Source organism: Lipotes vexillifer, unplaced genomic scaffold (genome assembly GCF_000442215.2).
Source record: "Lipotes vexillifer unplaced genomic scaffold, Lipotes_vexillifer_v1.1 scaffold39, whole genome shotgun sequence".
NCBI classification, from domain to species: Eukaryota; Metazoa; Chordata; class Mammalia; order Artiodactyla; family Lipotidae; genus Lipotes; species Lipotes vexillifer.
Window position 1 is genome coordinate 4007994 of NW_006787038.1, and position 19968 is coordinate 4027961.

General features: G+C 49.7%; 2 protein-coding genes across 4 annotated transcripts in view; one reads left to right on the forward strand and one right to left on the reverse strand.

Moving 5' to 3' along the window:
* POMT2 (protein O-mannosyltransferase 2) overlaps positions 1 to 12390 on the reverse strand; it is a 45861-nt gene extending 33471 nt beyond the window's left edge. The window contains 3 exon segments of the mRNA XM_007459769.1: positions 3815 to 3899; positions 11916 to 12289; positions 12292 to 12390. Coding sequence (XP_007459831.1) covers positions 3815 to 3899; positions 11916 to 12289; positions 12292 to 12390 — 558 coding nt within the window.
* Positions 12391 to 12561: 171 nt separating this feature from the next.
* Positions 12562 to 19968, forward strand: part of GSTZ1 (glutathione S-transferase zeta 1) — an 11456-nt gene continuing 4049 nt past the window's right edge. Inside the window, exons 1-6 of one of the 3 annotated variants that reach the window (XM_007459771.1) lie at positions 12562 to 12662; positions 15674 to 15725; positions 17551 to 17618; positions 18165 to 18245; positions 18616 to 18741; positions 19752 to 19830. In XM_007459771.1, coding sequence (XP_007459833.1) covers positions 12648 to 12662; positions 15674 to 15725; positions 17551 to 17618; positions 18165 to 18245; positions 18616 to 18741; positions 19752 to 19830 — 421 coding nt within the window. In that variant the 5' untranslated portion in view covers positions 12562 to 12647. Of the gene's footprint in view, positions 12663 to 15320; positions 15371 to 15673; positions 15726 to 17550; positions 17619 to 18164; positions 18246 to 18615; positions 18742 to 19751; positions 19831 to 19968 lie in introns of those variants that run through there. The other 2 variants (XM_007459770.1, XM_007459772.1) reach the window with 2 other exon arrangements.

Below are 19968 nucleotides of genomic sequence, written 5' to 3' on the forward strand. Positions count from 1 at the left end.
CCTGGTCCGGGAGGATCCCACATGCCGCGGAGCAGCTGGGCCCATGAGCCATGGCTGCTGAGCCTGCGCATCCGGAGCCTGTGCTCCGCAACGGGAGAGGCAACGGCAGTAAGAGGCCCGTGTACCAAAAAAAAAAAAAAAAAAAAAAAAGGAATTCCAGGGTCCAGAAGTTAATTTAATATTAATTAATTTAATGTAAAGTAATATAAGGTATTGAGAAGACAGAGCTATCCGAATACTCAGGTGAACTTAAACTGACAAATGACAATCAAATGAATGTCCCTTTCCCCCTGGGATCTCAGAGGACAGACCCGCCTGGTGCTGGCATAAATCCCCAGACTTCTTGGTTGGTCTGGTAGAGTGAAGAAATGCACAGATGGTTTGGATCTCAGAGCCCCCTATACTAGCTCTCTGATCATAGACAATACTTAATAATCTCTTAACTACAGGTAATAAAACCTTCCTTGCAGATGGTTGTGAGGCTTAGAGGTAATGTTGTAGGTAAAACACTTAGCACTCTGACAAGCGTTTAACAAGCACTCAAAATTCAGTTCCCTCTCAGTTTCCATAAGGTTAAAAGTAGCCCTGAGCTAATTTCCTAACTAAAGAACTCATTCAAATCAATAAGAATAAGAGCAACTTACTAGAAAAATGTTTTCATAGAAAACAAAACACAGATGGCTAAAAAACATATGGAAAAATGTTCAACGTAATTCAGAAAGACATGCAAATGAAAACAGTGATATACCAGTTTTTACTCTCAGATTCACAAAATTTTGGAAGTATGATCATACCAGTGCTGGCAACGATGTGAGGGAAGCAAGCACCCTCATACACTGTTGGTGGGAGTATGTATTATCACAGCATTTTTGCAGGAAAACTTAACAATGTCTAACACAAATCTAAATGTGCATATTATTTGACTCTTTAGTTCAGCCACTTAGGCTCTTTTGGCTACGCCTGCAAAACTATGAAAAGATAAATGTACAAGGATGTTCACTGCACTACCTTTTGTAATGGCTAAAAACTGGAAATAACATAAATGCCCACCAGTTGAAGAGAGGCAAAATAATTTATGGCGCAACTGTATAACGGAATAATCTACAGCCATGAAAAAGAATGGGGTACATTTTATGTACTGATGTGGAAAGAAATTAAGATATATTATGTTTAAAATACAAGTTGCTCAACAATTTTAGCCTGATCCCATTTGCATATATAATGTGCTGTTCACGTGTGCTAATATATATGTGTGTAGAAATGCATACACACTTATATTTGTATAAAGTTTCTGAGAGGATATATAAGAAACTGTTAATAAAGATGACCCTGGCTGCCTCTGAGGAATAGAAATGTGAGGGAAGGTAACTTTTGACCTTTTATTTCCTTCTGTACTGATCAAATTTTTTGCTATGTGCAGGTATTTTTATTTCTTTTTATTTTTTATTTATTTATTTATTTTTTATTTTATTTTATTTTTTTGCGGTATGCAGGCCTCTCACTGTTGTGGCCTCCCCCGTTGCGGAGCACAGGCTCCGGATGCGCAGGCTCAGCGGCCATGGCTCACGGGCCCAGCCACTCCGCGGCATGTGGGATCTTCCCGGACCAGGGCATGAACCCGTGTCCCCTGCATCGGCAGGCGGACTCTCAACCACTGCGCCACCAGGGAAGCCCTTTATTTCTTTTAAAAGTACCTATTTCCTTGGAGCCCCTGGCGCCCAGGGCTGGGACCAGTGTGAAGGGGCAGGTATTGGGATCAGTACTGTAGGAGAAAACGTTCTACTCACCACTTCATGGGGCTTTTTGATTCTTGGACTGACTTGGCCTCAGAACCTATGAAAGCTACTTTGCTTATCACTCTCTTTCATCCAGGCTGAGCACAGGACCATCAGGAGATAAATTAGAGGGGCAGATGGATCACACTCTCTGGGGGCAGCCTTAGAAAGAAGCCTCACATTTCTCCCTTCACACAGGGGCCACATGTGAGGAAGGGAAGGCTTCAGCAAAAACAAATTCGCAAGTGTTTTCCACATGCCTTCACTGTGCTGAGCACTAGCAGACTCCAAAAACAGACAGGCAGTCCCCAGCTGAAAGACTGGGCTAGGTTTCCTATGAAAATCTCTTCTACTGGCGGGCTGGGTCCCAGGCTAGCCCAGTGCAAATATTCAGCACGTTCTGTGGCCTAATTCTACAGCAGTAACAGATGTACTTGCCCGAATACTGGGGCAAGGCAAGTTCATCAGGCAGTGGTATAATGGTTAACAGAGCAGACTCTAAGCCAGTCTGAACCTTACCAGCTGCCACTTACTAGCTTTAATCCCTATGGCAAACTACTTATCGTCTCTGAGTCCCAGTTTCCCCTTCCGTAAAATGAGGATACAACAGTACCTACTTCATAAGGCTGTTCTGAGCATTATATATATAAGTTAATGCACCTAAAGTGACTAAAAGAGACTGTTCAATTGCTCCAATCTTGTTGTTATCTTATAAAGGAGACAGAAAGAGGCATTACATTTTTTGCTCCTTCTCTGGGCTCGGAGCTAATTTTGAAATAGGCCACCTAGGGACTCCCTTGGTGGTCCAGTGGTTAAGACTCAACGTTCTCAATGCAGGGGGCCCAGATTCGATCCCTGGTCATGGAACTAGATCCTGCATGCTGCAAATAAAGAGCCCGCATGCTGCAACTACAGATCACACGTGCCACAACTGGGACCCAGTGCAGCCAAATAAATAAATATTAAAGAAAGAAAGAAATAGGCCACCTATCCCACCTTCCTCTCCACCCCTCCCACGTGCAGGGCCTTGCCCCTGGTCCCTGCCCCATGCTCTGGTGCTTTCCCCCTAAGCCCACCTGTCACAGTCACCACCCCTGCCACCCCTCATCCCCTGCCTTCATCCCCAAGTACTCCATGCTCCAATAACACTCCCCATCTTCATACCAGGCAAATTCCTGTCCCCTTAGTACCAGAGAGCTCAGCCTCCAGTTAGGAAGAAAGGACTAAGTGAAATGCCAGGGCTAATCCATTAGCCTTCTTGGGGGTGTTTGTTTTTAAGAGAGTAAAATGAATTCTGATTGGTGGAATTTCTAATCGTACATCATGTGAAAGGAACAAGCCAAACAACGTGCACGCTGGGAACGGGGAGTGGAAAGGAGTTTCAGGCCCTTGTGGACAATCAGCTCCCCTAAGTTATTTCTGCTTTGTGCAACAGATTCCTTCTCTCCATCTCTTTTTTTTTTTTCAATTAAGATAAAATTCATATACCATAAAATTCACCACTTTAAGGTGTACAATTCAGTGCCTTTTAGTTTATTCACAAGGTTGTGTGACCATCACCACTACCTAATTCCAGACTATTTCATCACCCCACAAAGAAATTCCACACCCATTTACAGTCACTCACCAATCCTCCCTCCCCGCAGACCCTGGCAACTGCTAATCTAGTTTCTGTCTCTGAGGATTTGCCAATTCTGGAAACATATAATATGTGGCCCTTTATGTCTGACTTCTTCCACTTAATATAATGTTTATGAGACTCATCCATGTTGCAGCATGTGTCAATATTTCACTCCTTTTTATGGCTCAATAATATTCCATTGTATAGATAATACCACATTTTGTTTATCCATCCATCAGCTGATGGAATCTCTCTCCATTTCTGAGCCCAGAGGACTCCTAAAAACACCAAAGGTTTCCCATGAAAGCAGCTGTTCTGGAATGTCAGGGAATTCTTTCTATAAGCCTAAGAATTAAATCCAAATCTAAGACTTGGCTCCAAATCTTAGGAGAGCACTGTCATTCACCACACTGCTCACCTTTCCCAGAGGCGGGTGCACATCAAAGAAAAAGGTGCGGTTGATATAGTAACTTCCCATTTTTCCAAAGTGAGTTTCATCCCAACTAAAAAGAAAACAGAAAGAGAAATGAAATTCTTAAAATTATCATACAACCCAAACAGCCTTAATAAAGCATGGTTAAAATTACAGTTAAGGGCTTCCCTGGTGGCGCAGTGGTTGAGAGTCCGCCTGCCGATGCAGGGGACGCGGGTTCGTGCCCCGGTCCGGGAAGATCCCACATGCCGCGGAGCGGCTGGGCCCGTGAGCCATGGCCGCTGAGCCTGCACGTCCGGAGCCTGTGCTCCGCAACGGGAGAGGCCACAACAGTGAGAGGCCCGCGTACCGCAAAAAAAAAAAAAAAAAAAAAAAAAAAAGAAATTACAGTTAAAACCAAAGGTTATAAGTTTCAAGCAGTTAATGAGAAAATCTGGATTAAAAAAAAAAAAAGCTTTTGACACAAGTGATTTGAGGAAGCAAGACATGACTGGTCCTTAATCTTCATTTAGACAGATGAGAAAGGCTAGCAAATACTTACCAACCAGTTATCATAAATTTAAGTTAAATCTATACTTATTCTGTATCTTGAGTTTCTATTTATTTTAAAAAGGTGAGGAGTTTCCTATACTATAAAAAGTTTTGCAATAAGAGTTTTCTTCCAAGTCTGCTAACTTCTTTTTTTTTTAAATAAATTTATTTATTTGTTAATTATTTATTTTTGGCTGCATTGGGTCTTTGTGGCTGCGCACGGGCTTTCTCTAGTTGCGGGCGCTACTCTTCGTTGTGGTGCAAGGGCTTCTCATTGCAGTGGCTTCTCTTGTTGCGGAGCATGGGCTCTAGGTGTGTGGGCTTCTGTAGTTGTGGTACATGGGCTCAGTAGTTGTGGCTCACAGGCTCTAGAGCACAGGCTCAGTAGCTGTGGCACACGGGCTTAGTTGCTCCGTGGCATGTGGGATCTTCCTGGACCAGGGCTCGAACCTGTGTCCCCTGCCTTCACAGGTGGATTCTTAACCACTGCACCACCAGGGAAGCCCCAAGTCTGCTAACTTCTAACCCTAGGACTATTTTTGCTACTAGAAACTACATTACCCTTTGCTGTTACAAACTACACTGTGGGCTACTGATCAGTAAGAGCCTATAGACCATGGTTGTGCCTGGAGTCTGATTTTGCTCCCAACCTTGTGATAATTAACCTGCTAACTATGAACTCACTGACCTTATTATAATGAACTAACAAGAATATAAAAAGTGAGGGCTTTCTTACTAAGTTAACAACCAGTCTAAAAATCTATCCTCATTATTTACAAATTATTTAAGAATTATTTTGCACGTAAGTGATTCTGATACACTGGCTTTTAAACACAATGCAAAAATCTTGCTCTTCTACACACCGCAGTAAACCTTTCACACCCTACATGGGGGCTTCACAGCGGCAGGCTAGTAATCCAGCAGAACCTGCCCATTTCTGTTTGTCAATCTCCCCCTGCAGCTCAGAAGAACAGTTGCTTTCTAGTGACTATTCATCCCCAGGTCAGCTTCTGTAAGTAGTTATCACTGTCCTACAAAATAAGGGGCAAAACATGCTCTTACCAAAAATGTAGGGTTCTTTTTTTTGTTTTTGTGTTTTACACACTGGGTCTAATAAATAGGCAGAAGGGTAAATCTACTTCTGCGTCTGCTAAGCACATTGCTTGACATGAAATGAGGACAGTGACATGGCGATGTCAAACAGAAAAATAACTTCCAAGCAGTGTGACAAAATACATTTGCAGAAAAAAGAGAGATCCGGTCCCAGCTCCGCCACCCACTGTGGGAGCATGACCCGGCAAAATCACTCACCCTCTCCGGATCTCTTTTCTCATCTACATGATGAAGACAACAGTAGCATCTGCCAGTCCACCTCGCAGGGAGGCAGGTATCAGGTAACACATGGGAAAGAACTTTGCAGACTATAATGTCCCACACATGCTGGGCACTCTTTAAACTGTCCCAACATCTGTGGTTAGTTTTGAAGTCTGTTTGGAAACATATTGATAAAGGGGTGTAAGATTTTTACTTCAAGTAAAACTAGTAGCAATAGTCACGCTTCCTCTTGGCTTTTACTGCGTGTTTGTGGTGGGACGGACGGTCTTCTCTGGCTCTCTCTTGCTCTACAGACCTTGCAGGGTACGCCAAGAATGCAAGGTCCTGGCTGCTCTTTACTCAGGCCACTTCTCAGGGTTATGCTTACAGCAACCTTGAGGAAGACACCACGTCTCCCTCTGGGACAGAGAGCAGTCTTGTTTACTGCTTTACTGTTATAAAACAGCGGATTCCCCAAGATCAATACTCCTCAGCTGTGATTCAACCCCCCGCATGTGCAGGCATTCATCCAGACCCAGGGTATCACATGGGACACTGGGGGCAAGGGGAACTGATGCCAACATACTGATGCTCATCCTGCTTGCTGTGCTGTGAGAAATAAAGGCCTTTGTCTCTGACCCAGGACTGTGTCTCCTACCAGCATCCATAAAACACTGACAGGCTAACTCATTAGTTGGCAAGTAGCGTAAAAATAAAACCCCAAACCCTGACAGTTTCAGTGACAAGCATAGGATGCTGAGTCATAGCTTTCCTTAAGAGAAAGGACAAGGGCCATCATGGACTGGATTAGCGGATAAGAGAAGACTCCCTGGAATCTGGTGGTGAATGCTCTTGCCCAAGTGGTGGGGAAGGCAGGTAGTAAGAATCCCCCACTGTCCTGCCTATGAATGAGGTTGAGGGGAGAGAGGCAGGATTGAAACAAACCGTCTGAATGCTGCCTTGGTTACTGCCCACGGCCTTCTGGGCAAAAGGAGGAAAGGATATAATCACAATCCTGGGGCAATAAGCTAAGCAGCCCCAGCCAAACGGCAAGATGGACGGGCTGATGAATCTAGGAGGCCCCAAAGCTTACATAAATGGTGCCAGCAGTAAGGACCTTGCTATTCAATGCAGAACTCTGGGTAAAATGAAAACATTGAAAGGTTCTCAGGTGAGCTGTGTGCTCAAGCTAAAGGTGTGCCTTGCTTAGAGGCTCAGAGCCACTCCGTCCCTCCATGTCCCATGATCCCTCCCCCTCTGCCACAATCTCAGCTGCTTTAAAGAGCAAGATGATTACAGGTGGGGCTAAGGTCTCCCTGTCCCTAAAGGGGACTAAAGGCCATACACACCCATCCTAGTGTGGTGGGGAACTCTGGGAGGAGAGGGACTTAAGCTCAAAGTCCTACTGGATACAGGAGCACCCTACTCAATCCCTTGGGGTAAGAGGATTTGCTAGGCGCAGGGATTACCAAAGGTGCCGAGGACTGCAGGGAGGACCATAGCAGTGTGTACAGGGACTGAATGAAAAAGCCCCTAAGCCCAGGTGCTCACCAGACACAGGAAAGCGGACTGGGAAGAAGTGGTGCCAAGCCTGCCGAGGGGCTGAAGGGGCAAAAAGGCCTCCTCCTGCACCCTGCATCCAGCACTCGCCACACCTCCCACCAGGGAATGGCATAACCTCTAGGTGGCTGTTATTATAGCTCCTGATGCAAGCCTATTAGACTTGTTAGTTGAAAGGGGAAAAAGCACCCAAATTCAGCTGATAGGGTCTGAGCCAAGTTCCCAGCGGGGAAGGGAAGGGAAAGTGGCCTTGTGGGTAGGGCCCTTGCAACTACTGTTGTGTCTCCCACTGCTGAAGGCATAATCGTATTTACCCCATATGTGTCCAAGATTATCCCATTGAGAGACTGCTAATTTAGTGAGAGGTGATCCTGTCCCCTCCCAAGTGGTCCTACAGAAATAATATAAATCACAAGATGAGAAAGGGACATTACAACTTTAAAGATGGAATTTCAGGGTGGGGGGATTGGGGAGGGGGCTTGGAGTGCTCCATGATGACAGCGCCATCTGCTGGACATAGGCACCAAGTACACACCCTTTTAAAGGGGCAACGGTCAACCTACTACTAAGCTCTTGTTGAACTTGAAGGCCTGAACCATGAAGACCTCAGGACTCTTTGGCCTGATACTGTCACTTTGGGGTGGGTCAACTTGAAATCTATGGCTAACGACGGAAGGGCTCAAGAAGCCTCGCTGGTGAAATGGAAGTGGTATATTCAAGAGTATAGCCGGCCTGGCTCTAGAGGCATCTTGGTTTTTCAAGAAGAGGTGGCAGCTGCCCCTTTGGAAGAAACTATCTTCCACTCCACCACCTGAAGCAAAGCCGCTGACTCAGTGGGGTCTTGATTCCCAGAGGTTCCTCCTAATGTTTGTGCCTGGTTCACTGATGGTTAGGCTAAATTAAAAGCAGATGGTGTCCACAGGGCAGTAGCTATCATCCAGCCCCGCTGACATTTCTGGAAGACCGACTGCAATAAGGGTTGATTGGCACAATGCACTGAATTGAAAGTCATCACCTTTGCCTTAGACAACACTCCTAAGAAACAGACAAGTTATATTTTTATTTTCCCTTAGGCTTTTGCCATTGGCCTAACCATCTGGTGTGTCACTTGTAAGGCTATATACTAAGAAATGTAAAACACCCCTCTTCGGAGCCAAGAACTGTGGAAAAAAATCATGGCTGCCTGCCAATGGGACAATCTGGATCACTCATGTAGATGCCCCCAGTAAGGGCCAGTATTCTGATAAGACTGATTAGAATCAAGCTGTTGATCAAACCTGCACCATCCAGACTGCTGCCATTGCCACCTGGATACATCAATACACCAGGCATGGAAACACATCTACCACCATGGACTGGGCACAAAGTAAAGGACTATATGTCTCCAAAACAGAAGCCATTGCTACATTGTGGTAACTTGTGACTCCTGCCAAAAGTTGGCACGTTTGTCTTGCAGTAAAGGAAGCCACATTGCGTGGGGTATTGACCACTCCAAGGAAACTTATTGTATTAGGACTTCGTTCCACGTTCCAGGCTATCACTGGTGCCCCACTGCTGTTGACAGCGTTTCAGGTTAGTGTTGATGATGCTGTTCCAGTCCAATCATCTGACTCTAGATATATCACTGCGGCCCTTGAAACTAAACTGTGTTGTGTTTTCAGCTTTCCAAACCATCTACAGTCTGACAACGGTACACCATTTTTTTTTTTTTTGAAATGGCTGAATAGCCAAAAATCTGATGACATTCCACACTCCAGACCATCCACACGTATCTGATATTGTCAAGCACTGAACAGTCTTCTCAAAAAGATTGCTGAGTCAACTTCCCTCACCTTCCTCCTTGTTCACACACCTTAGTCAAGTAGTTTGGTCACCTAACTAGGTGTTCATCTCCTCTTGGCCACCAACTGGGTAATGATCAGAACAAAAGGGGTGGAAGGTTATAAAAACCTATTTTGAAAATTTGAGATTCTTCCTTGACTATTCCTAGATCAGCCTGGGGGTGCAGTTGGGGATTTATGGGATTCAAACTTAATTCTAGTTCAGTCACTTGGGTTTTCTTGTTGGAGTGACGTGGTTTTAGTGCATAAAGATCACCTGGTTGAGCACACTGCTTGTGAAGTCCCGCTACAGTGGCTCACATGGGCCAAGGTGGGAGACATAATAAGTCTCTGTCAAGTTTCTGACAGTGCCCATGACAGAAAGGTCTGGATATTAGTATGCAATAATTGGAGTAAAGGTGAAATTACAGGTACTAGAGTGGGGCACACTGATTATATGGCAGTGGGAGGAAATAAACAACCTTTCCACCTGAGGAAGGAACATCTTAGGCCCCTGGAAATGTAAAGAGAAGGGAAACAATTAATGCTCTCTTTGCCTCCTAGGCCCAGCACCCAGCCTGGCAAAATACTAACACAGTTCAACTAAGTCAAGTGGCAGCTGTAGCTAGCAATCTGACTGTTATTCCACTATGAAATCAGAAAAACTCATGTGGACATGGCCGGTCTTGAACTATCCTCATGTCCCTGACAACATCAACATTAACTCCCAAACATGGACCTCCCTCGCATGTGCGCAAAACCACAGACTGGCACAACCTTCTGTTAGTATGACTGTTATAAATTCATAAGCTTCTCCTGACACCCTAGGGACCTTAGGTTATGCCTTGCATAGTGATTGAGGCTGCAACTACGCAGTGACTCTCACTGCCCATGGGGCTTAACCAAATCACTGAAATGATGATCTAAATCAAATCTGATGGAAATCCAAATAAAATTTAACCAAAAGTCCTGAACTGGAGTGATCTGCACCCCTTCAGGTAATATATTAGAATGCAGGGAAGAATGTGCTGGGGAATGTCTTTCCACTGGGCGTGGGAGTTGCTTTTTAAATGGGAGAACTCATTGTAATTATTGGCAGTGACATCAAAAATCAGAGGTCAGTCTAAACACCTGTGTACAGACTATAATGGATAACAGACTGGCCTTAGACTACATCTCAGCTATCTGAAATAAGACTTCCTGGTCCCTCCCCACCCCACTCCACCCTGCAACACACACAATTATTAACAGGGGGCTAGATCCAGCACCCGGAGGGCACAGGTTAACACCACAGGTTGGCCTCACCCTGCTGTTTTTTTTTTTTTTTTTTGCGGTACACGGGCCTCTCACTGTTGTGGCCTCTCCCGTTGCGGAGCACAGGCTCCGGACACGCAGGCTCTGCAGCCATGGCGCACGGGCCCAGACGCTCCGTGGCATGTGGGATCTTCCCGGACTGGGGCACAAACCCGTGTCCCCTGCATCGGCAGGCGGACTCTCAACCACTGCGCCACCAGGGAAGCCCCACCTGCTGTTTTGACTCCTGGTGAGAGCAGGCTTAATTAAATGTTGTATGAGACAAACTAAACACACTGGGTCCCTGCCTCAGCCAGGTTAATCAGAGTAGCCAATGGAGTTGCACATTCATGTGAAAATTTGCTAGAAGCCAAGAGAGTGTAAAATCAAGGAGTGAGACTGTTGGGAGAGACAGTCCTCCATGGGTCTCTTGTATTTCCACACATCTTGCTGGGTATGCGGAGAATGCAGGGCCTTGACTGCACTTTACCTGGGCCATTTCCCAAAGTTGTGTTTGCACCAAGCAGCCTTGAGAGATGAGGTAACATCTCTCTCCAGGGCAAAAAGTACGCTTGCTTTTCGTAAATTCCCCAAGCTTGCTGCTCCTTAGCTGCAAGGCAACGCACAGTGTGTGCAGTCATCCATCTGAACCCACAGCGTCACCCCGTGGGACTTCGGAGCCATGAGAAACTGAATCCAGTATGCCGATGTTCATCCTGCTTCCTCTGCTACGAGTAATAAGTCTTTTGACACTGACCCAGGAGTCTCACATCTTCCGCCAGCACTCATGAAATAGTAACAAGCTAATTCATTAACCTCCAAGTAGGGTAACCCTGATAGTTTGTTAGCCTGCTTGCTTTTTAGTCAAGGAGTTCCATTTCTAACAACCTCTACATTTTCTCCTCAGTGATACTGAGAAAACATGGTATCACGTCTTGGCCAAACAAATTAACCATTTTCAAACTGTATAAAAATTTTCCTCCTTTGAGCTGGAAACTTTTTAAGCTTTTTTAACGAAATTTGACTCCTGCACCTTAGTCCTACAAAATAAAGCCTTTAAGAAAATACATCCTCACAGGATGACCCCAGACCCGCTTCCTGGGACCCTTGTTATCATCCGTGGACACACAGGTTGTTCCGGCTCCCGAGAATGTGGTACTCAGATAGGAATGTTCCCCTCCGTGGAGGTCTGGAAATCCTGCAGATTAGGAACTCAGGCCTTAGGAAATTCTGTACTAAGAATTTCCAATTCTCCTGGGTCAGTTCAAAGCACCTTTAAAAGCTACCATTTGAGAGCCAGGTGAGACGCTGCAGCATAACCTGCAAGACATGAAGACTGCTTCCTCAGATCCTACGCAATCCCACTCTCACACACACCGGAGCAAAAAGATCTCTCTCACGGAGACTGCACCTGGGCAGAGGCAACCACCAGAAACCTCTTTCCCCTCCAACGCGGCCCCGCCCCTCCGCCTGTGAATCCCGCCCTCTACGTGCCTCCAGACCAATGAGAAGGCGCGCCCCTCCCTTCCAGTTGCCATGGTGCCTGCCCAGTCCCTCCCATCACTCACCAGATGTGCGGCGGCTGGTCCAGACGGTGGAAGCGGGTGGCGAAGGACATCAGCGTCACCAGGGCCAGCAGAGCCCACCGGCCGGGCGCCTCGAAGCGCCGCGAGCTCGGAGCAGGCCGTTTGGGGCTCCGCGCTGTAGCCTCAGTGGCCACGGCCGGGCCCACGGCCCTAGCAGCCTGGGACCCACAGCGGCCCCTCCGGGGACGCAGCTCGGACCCTGCCAGGCCTCCGCCTACGGCCGGCGGCATCCTTCCCCTCCTCAGGATGGCCCTCCGGCCCGCAAGCACGCTGGGTCTTGCGAGCCGCCCCGCCAATAAGTCACCAAGCGGCGTCTCGGGGTACCCTGGGAAATGTAGTTCCCTGCCCCGGCAGCGGGGGGCCCTGGGAAATGTAGTTCCCTACCCCGGACTCTAGGGTGGAAGGGGAGCGCGGTCGCCGCCCGGGCCGCTAGGAGGCGGCTAGTGGCGCAGAGCATGACGTCCGGGCGGGCCGGGGAGAAAGCGGGCTCACGGAACTGCAATTCCCAGCAGCGCCAGGAGTGGGGGCGGGGCGGAAGGGCGGGGCAAGCTAGAAGAGATCTTAAAGCTCATTTTAGTCCAAGCCCTAGCTTTACCGAGACGGAAACGTAAGTTCTGACGTGTCGGGGTCTCACTGGGCCTGAATCGTCGACGACTCGGAGAGCCGCAGGCGCGAAGTTGCCTGGCCTGGAAGAGGGGTCGCCCAGAGTGCAAGATGCAGGTGGGGAAGGTCTGTGTCACGCATCCGGGGAGAGAGGCTCTACTTAGAAACACGGAGAAGTCTTGGGGGCGGGGTCAAAGTGAGCCGCTCGGCCCCGCCCACAGCTCCTGCGGCGACTCCCAGCATGCAATGCGCCGCGCTGGCACCGCTCTGCACCTGCGCGCTACTCGCTGTGGCCTGTGATCCCGTAGAGGATTGGGCGCGAGGTGCAGGGTCCTCGTGGAGAGTACCCGACTTGGTTTGGTGGCTGTACCCTTGCTCTTCATCTGTCTCTCCACCCACCCCCAACCCCACTCGACCTGCTAGGGCTTCCAAGCGTCGTCCCTCGTCTCCCTGTTTCGCACAGCCCTGCCGGTAGGCCGGCAGGTCTTAACAGTTAAATGGCCTTTCAGGGTTGTTTGCATTTTGAGAGAGCGCCAGGGGCGAGGGGAAACTGTGGCACTTATAGTCATCACAATCACTTGGGGACCTTATTACCAGTTTTAATTTGTATTTCCCAGGACCAACCCCAGAACCACTGTTATCAATCTCTATTAAAGGTTGAGAACAGCTATTGTAGCTCAAAGGAAGGTGCAGGCCCATCAGGTGGGATATAGCATCACTTTAACAGTGTATAGCCCTCCCACTCCCAAACAGGAGTTTAGGAGTCTTTCTCGAAAATCATGTGTAAGAGATGGTTTTAAAATAAAATCTGCTAGAGTGGTGAGAATCCATATTTGAATTAAAAACAATTCCTCCAGGAGTGGTGATGAAACGGATATTTTACTTGGGCTTAAAATTTAGCCCTACAAATGCAAAAAGGAACATGGGATGGTTTATAAAGTTATCATTGGTAAGAGAAAGATCAGAAACTGCCCTCCATTACATCTCCTGATGGCCCATAAGTAAGAAACCTGAGGGCAGGGCATTTAGAGTGATTCTGTGGTCACCCTTAGTCTAGGTCAAAGGTGTAACATTTAGTAATTAGGTAAGGCATTTCTTTAAGGATTCTAAGCTGATGTCTGCAGCTCTCTAGTGGTTCCATTCTGTTTCAGTGTAGCTGCCTCTTGGCCCCAGGGGCCCCTCCAGCCTAACCAAATAAGGAAAGGGATGCACCCTGGAACAGGGTACATCCCGTTGTAGCCTACGAACTCTTCTCCCGCCAAGGATGCCTGCTGCCTATCACTTGACCTTTGTGCCAGAACTATCTTCACTTTCCCCACGAGAGTTGCCTTCAGAATAGACTGGAACTCCCAGGGTCAGGAACTAACTTGGGAGGAACTGGGTTCCCACTTGTGCCCTTGCCCACGTAGAAGATGGAGTAGAAGATGGAGTTGGTAGTTCAGGGATGATGAAAGCAAGGTCAGGTAGCAGCTTGGTGAGCTGGGGCATACAGAAGGGAGAGCGAACTTGGGTGAAATGTCTGTAGTCGGAGGGATGGTAGACAAGGGTGCTCTAAGAAATTCTGTTGAGTTCTCCCTCATCCAAAAGGCTACATATGTGTCTGCCAGAAGATTCATGAGTGCTTATTACTGGTAACTCTGTTCTGGGTTCTGCTTTGAAATGCTGGTGACCAAGAAGCACCAGAGAAATTAGCTTTGAGTCCCCTAAACTTTAGAGGAGAGGTCACACACCCTGCTGCCTTCAGGGGCCTCAGAGTAACAAAAATGAGAGAAGGGGACCAGGTGGGGGCCATGGCAGATCTGAGAGGGCATGCCCTCTCTAAAAGGGGCCATTAATTGGCTCTGATCAATTTTGCTCCTCAGGAAACTGAGTTCACTATCTCCAGATTTTTTTTTTTTTAAGAAAAAACGGACAACAGGATTTGTATATGAAACAATGTGACTTTTAATGTTAGCAATGAATTGAAACATTTTTAAATACAGTATAGACCAAACAGAACACAGTGGGCTGCCAGCTTATGACCTCAGCTTTGGAGTCAGTGGGCATATGCCCCAGCTATTTTTTTTTTATAGATTTTTTTTTGATGTGTACCATTTTTTAAGTCTTTATTGAATTTATTACAATATTGCTTCTGGGGTTTTTTTTTAATGTTTTTTGGTTTTTGGGCTGCAAGGCATGTGGGATCCTAGCTTCCTGACCAGGGATCGCACCCACACCCCCTGCACTGGAAGGCAAAGTCTTAACCTCTGGACCGCCAGGAAAGTTCGCCCCTCTGAGTCTGGCCTGAGTTTTCCAGATGCTATTTTTATGAGATCAGCTGAGAGTCTGGAGGACTGGTGGGTGGGATGTTGAAAGAGATGGGCACCAAAGTGCAGAAAACGAGATTTCCTGGTCTTTCTGCCACTGTTGGAAGGAAATAAGCTATCATTTTAGGGCAACCCTTCGTTTTACAGATGAGGGAGCTGAAGACTAGAGAAGGTAGGGATTTGTCCCCGGTCATGCGGGGCTAGTTCCTGCACTGGGACCAGACTCCCGGTGTGCCAGCTCCCAGGCCACTGCACCACATGAACTACTGCTTCAAAACCAGGCCTCGCTGTCTGCCCAGGACACCAGACCTGGCCCCACCAGGAGCACAAAAAGCTTCCCGCAGATTAGAAAGAGATGCCCTTTCTGACCAGAGTCAAAGTTCTCCTGATGCCTGTTTAGCCCAGCTTCCCCATTGGCTCATGGGATCCACCCCTTTAGGGTTCCTCCCCCTGCCCTGCAGTTCTGTGGGAGGGGACATTCCCTGAGAGGCCAAGGGTCACCACATCATCATGGCTGAGTCTAGGAAGGTAAGGAGGGCACTTGCAGTCTGGCTGCCCCTTTGGGGGCCCCCTGGACATCAGGAATGCATGACAGCACACTTTGGAGCTGAGGGACCCCACATGACTCCCAAGGCCTCTAACCCAGAGAGCTCTGAGTCTGGCCTGAGTTTTCCAGACGCAGGCCTGAGGAAGGAGGCCTAGCAGGCTGGGAAGAAACAGTGCTGGCTTGGAGACCCCTGGCTGGGAGCTGTTGCCTCCCCTCCAGTGGGCTCCTGGGGCTGAGAACCCACCAACCATGGGTTAACATGCGTCCTCGTCTTCTCTCCTCAGCCCATCCTCTATTCCTATTTCCGAAGCTCCTGCTCATGGAGAGTTCGAATCGGTAAGAGCTGTACCTCCACCGAGAGCTGCAGTGGGGTGGTATGGGGTGGAGGGAGGCCTGGGTGAAAAGCCTCTGTCAGACAGGTTACCAGCCACAGCATCCCCAGTCTCCTGGAGCCCTCAGCCTTGAATGGCACCTCCGCCTCAGAAGTCCAACTAGAGGAAGGCGGGGAGGGGTGTTTTTTCTCCTGGGCCTGCCACCTCTCCCACTGTGCTCTCCAAAGCCCCTTAGCAACCATGCTTCAGGCAGGCTCACAGATTCCAGAGATCCTTGGTAACGGGCAGGGAACAGCTGGCCTTCCTCAGTTCTTATCTTATTTGATCTGGCAAATTAAACAGAGCTGGCCAGCGTGGACCCCAGAGGCTTCAGGGAAGGAGAAACTGGGCCCTCTGGTTTAGTCCTGCTTCAACCCTTCTGTCCCTCAGCGTAAGTCAGCCCTCGGCCAAGGTCATAGTCGTAGCAGCTCATAGAGAAAGAGAATGGTGCTGAGTGTTTTTGTGTACATGATTCCATTTAAACCTCAACGACCCTGGGAGGGAGGTATTATTATCGTCACCATTGTACAGGTGGGAAAACTGGGGCACAGGGAGGTTAAGTAACTGCCCAAGATCATGTATCTAGTAAGGGGCAGGGCTGGAATCTGAACCAGCTAGCCTAGCTCCAGCTAGTCCATGCTCTTTACTACGCTATGCTGCCTGTCAGATGGGGCAACAGGCACAGAGGCTGACATTACTTGCCCAGGGCCACACAGCTAGCAAGTGAATGTGATGACATTTAAACCCAGGTAGCCTGCTGCCAGGAGCCTGTTCCTGACTCGGAAGCCATCCTCATAACCCTCCCCCTCCCACAGTCACTTGTTATTTGCTAGAATCAGTAGGCAAGAGCACTGGGGTGCTGAGGACACATTTCTCCAAGAAGACGCCCTCTCTGGGCCCAGAACCTCTGCCCTGACAGGGCCAGACCAGCAGCGTGGGCACTGTCTCTGCAGGGCCACCATGCGTTGGCCTCCTGCCTGGCCCCGACCACTTCCACTCTCCAGGGTGGAGCTGACCGGCGCCGAGGAGGAGCCCCGCGTCTCCTGGGCTGTCTGAAGACTATGACACGTCTTGCCCTCCTCCCATCGCTCATTTGCCTGATACTAGCCATCGCCATATTTTAAGGCACAAGTGTGCACACTTACACACACAGTGTCCTCCACTAGGGTTGACCGAGTGTTTTGCCCTCACCTTGCTGGGAGGAAAACATCAAAGGAGATGGAGAGGAAATCCAGCCACTGGGAGTCACAGCAGATGTGCTGAGGTCACCAGAGAGCCCTGATGCCTTGGGATCTGTAGTGAACAGCCCTGAGAACAGAGAGAATGGATTAGAAAGGGGTTCTCCTCTAAACAGAACAAGAGTGTCCTCTGCCTGTGTGGGCCCTGCGTAGTCACTGAGCACCTTCCCTTGGCCCTCAGATGACCTTTATGGGGGAACGATTGCATGTCTCCAACAAATTAGCCCTGCTTGCTACTGGGTAAGGCCCTGCCAGGGGCAGAGATGAAGGGGACATTTCCCTGCTGTCCTCCAGGAGCCCTCAGCGGGCCAGGGCACACACCCTCATAGCACCACCTAGAGGCATGAGAGGTCCGCTGGGGATACAGAGAGCCCAGGGGCAAGAGAGGCAGAGCATCATGGCCCTGGGGTAGGGGAGCGGGTGGTGACCCAGGAAGCTGGGAAGAAGGCGACAGGGCTACCCAGCAGTGCGGAGAAAGAAGCCTCCTTCCCTCTCGTCACCCTGGGAAGTGTGGTCAGAGGCTGTCACCGACTTGTCTGCTGTCTCTCCTAGCTCTGGCCTTGAAAAACATGGACTATGAGATGATAACCATCAACCTCACAAAGGATGGGGGGCAGCAGGTAAGGAGGCTGCCCCCAGGCCACAATATAGGAGTTAGAGGCCTTGGAGAGGGGTCCGGCAGGGGGGGCAGACTTCTGCAGGCAAGAGATGAGCATGCGTCCTGTGGTCCCCATGGCCAGAGGAGGCTGCTGGCCCGGCCCTGTGGGACAGGGCGGCCAGCTGTGCAGCAAGAGGAGCCATGGGAAGGGCCCAGGTTCCAGGCTCCGCACCACAGCCTGGTCTCTCCATGTCTGACTCCAGAAGTGTGGGTGGTGAGCGGGTCCTTGCCCCATGCCAGGCCCTCTGGATGTGGCTTGGTGACCACATATAAGGTGCAGGGACAAGCACATAGCCAGGCCACTGGGATGAAACCTGTATCTCAGCAGCCACTGGGGTTCAGGATACTTCACAGATCCCCCAGGTATCACCCTGGGCCTAGGAGCCAGGGCCTTTCCCAGGGGAAGGAGGTACAGGTGGGCAGTAGGCTAGGGGCTTCCTGCATGCCAGACTCTGCTTTAGCCAGCTCAGGCCAGGCTGCCCAGTCCACCAGGGCCTTGTCTCCACAGTTCTCTGAAGAATTCCAGGCCCTGAATCCCATGAAGCAGGTGCCAGCCCTGAAGATTGATGGAATCACCATTGGCCAGTCAGTGAGTGGCGGCTTTGGGAGGCCCCTCATGAGCGTGGTGCCCTGAGCAAGAGGACCTCGTAGCTCTTCCTTGCCTGTGTCTGCCCAGGGCACCCAGCTCTCAGCAGGGACGAGGTGGGGACGGAGGAAGGTTGCTTGCTTGCTTTGGGAAGTGAAGGGAGACTCAAGCATATGGGGGACTAAGTTCTGTAGGACAAGGGTCCAAAATGATCTCATCCTCCTGGGCAGCCTCTTGGCTTCACAGGTCTCAAGGGGAGGATGGTAAGAAGGGTAAGAAGGGGGCTGGTGACGATGGTGGTGTTGGAAGTGGGGGAGGAAGAGGAGTTTACAGTCCCCCCATGGTCCCTGCCTCACTGCTCGCCTCCGGACAGCTGGCCATCATTGAGTACCTGGAGGAGACCCGGCCCACGCCGCGACTCCTGCCTCAGGACCCAAAGAAGAGGGCCCACGTGCGCATGATTTCCCACCTCCTGGCCAGCGGCATCCAGCCCCTGCAGGTGTGGCTCCCGTGCGCTCTCCCCTCCGCACGCACTCGCGCCCTGGCCAGCCCACCGTGAGGTGCCCAGCTTTCTGGGTGGCAGGAGGACAGAGGGGATTCTCAGGGGCTTGGCCCTGGTCCCTGTGGCAGAGGGAGGAGGGAGGCCAGAAAGCATCCACTCCCTGGGACCCCAGCCGCCTTCCGGGAAGCCCCAGGTTTCCAAGGACACGTCCGGAGTTGCCGAGGGGGGGAAAGGGCCAGGTGGCAGGGAGAGGCTGAGCAGCGCATGTCACCGCCTCCCGCCTTTAACCAGAGCAGCCTTCCTTTCACCTGTTCTGTGTCATAGATTGGGATTCTCCTAAGATTTTTTTGGTAAGTTTTCACTGGTAAAACAAAAAAGTATTAAAACAATTCATCTGTTTAAAAAAAAAAATTCATCTGTGCTAATCCCTGACTTTGCAAGTAAGGAAATAGCCCCAGAAAGGTGGAGTGACTGCAGAGTCACTCTAAGTGTGACAGACCCCCTGACTGTGTATCTGTGCCCCCCCGCCCCGTGTCCCTTTTTTTTTTTTTTTTGTATCTGTGCCCCCCCGCCCCGTGTCACTTTTTTTTTTTTTTTAAACAGAGGAAGTTGAAGCAGACAGACATCCAAATCTCCTGAAAGCCAATCCTATGTGCCTCCCCCATGCTGCCCTCCCCAACCCTGTGTCACACTCCCTCTCCTCACAAGGGACCATGTCAGGGAGAAGCATTGGATGCAAGGGAGAGAGGCCTTGGGTCATGCCTCCACCCTTACACATCTCTGCCAGAGGGATAGGGGACACGGGGGCAGCCAGAGAAAGTGGCCTCTGGGATCGTCACCTCCCTTCCACCTCAGGGCCTACAGGGTGGGAGCTCACAGGGTCCAGGGTAGGACAGGTTTACAGCCAGGGACACATGGGAACCAAGCTCACCTGAGGGGACTCGGCTGAGTGCGCGGGCTCAGCCTGGCTCCCAAAGCTCATCCCAGATTTTTCTTGGGCTACACAGAACCTGTCTGTCCTGAAGCAAGTGGGACAGGAGAACCAGCTGACCTGGGCCCAGCAGGCCATCAGTTCTGGCTTTAACGGTGAGTCCTTGCCCCTGTGAGCTACCCCGTGGTGACCTCTTAGAGAAATCGCCCTCACACCGGGGGCCCTGGCATCTGGCAGCCTCCCGGGCTCTTTGGCCTTGGCAGTGGCATGGATGGGGGGGGGGGGGGGGGGCG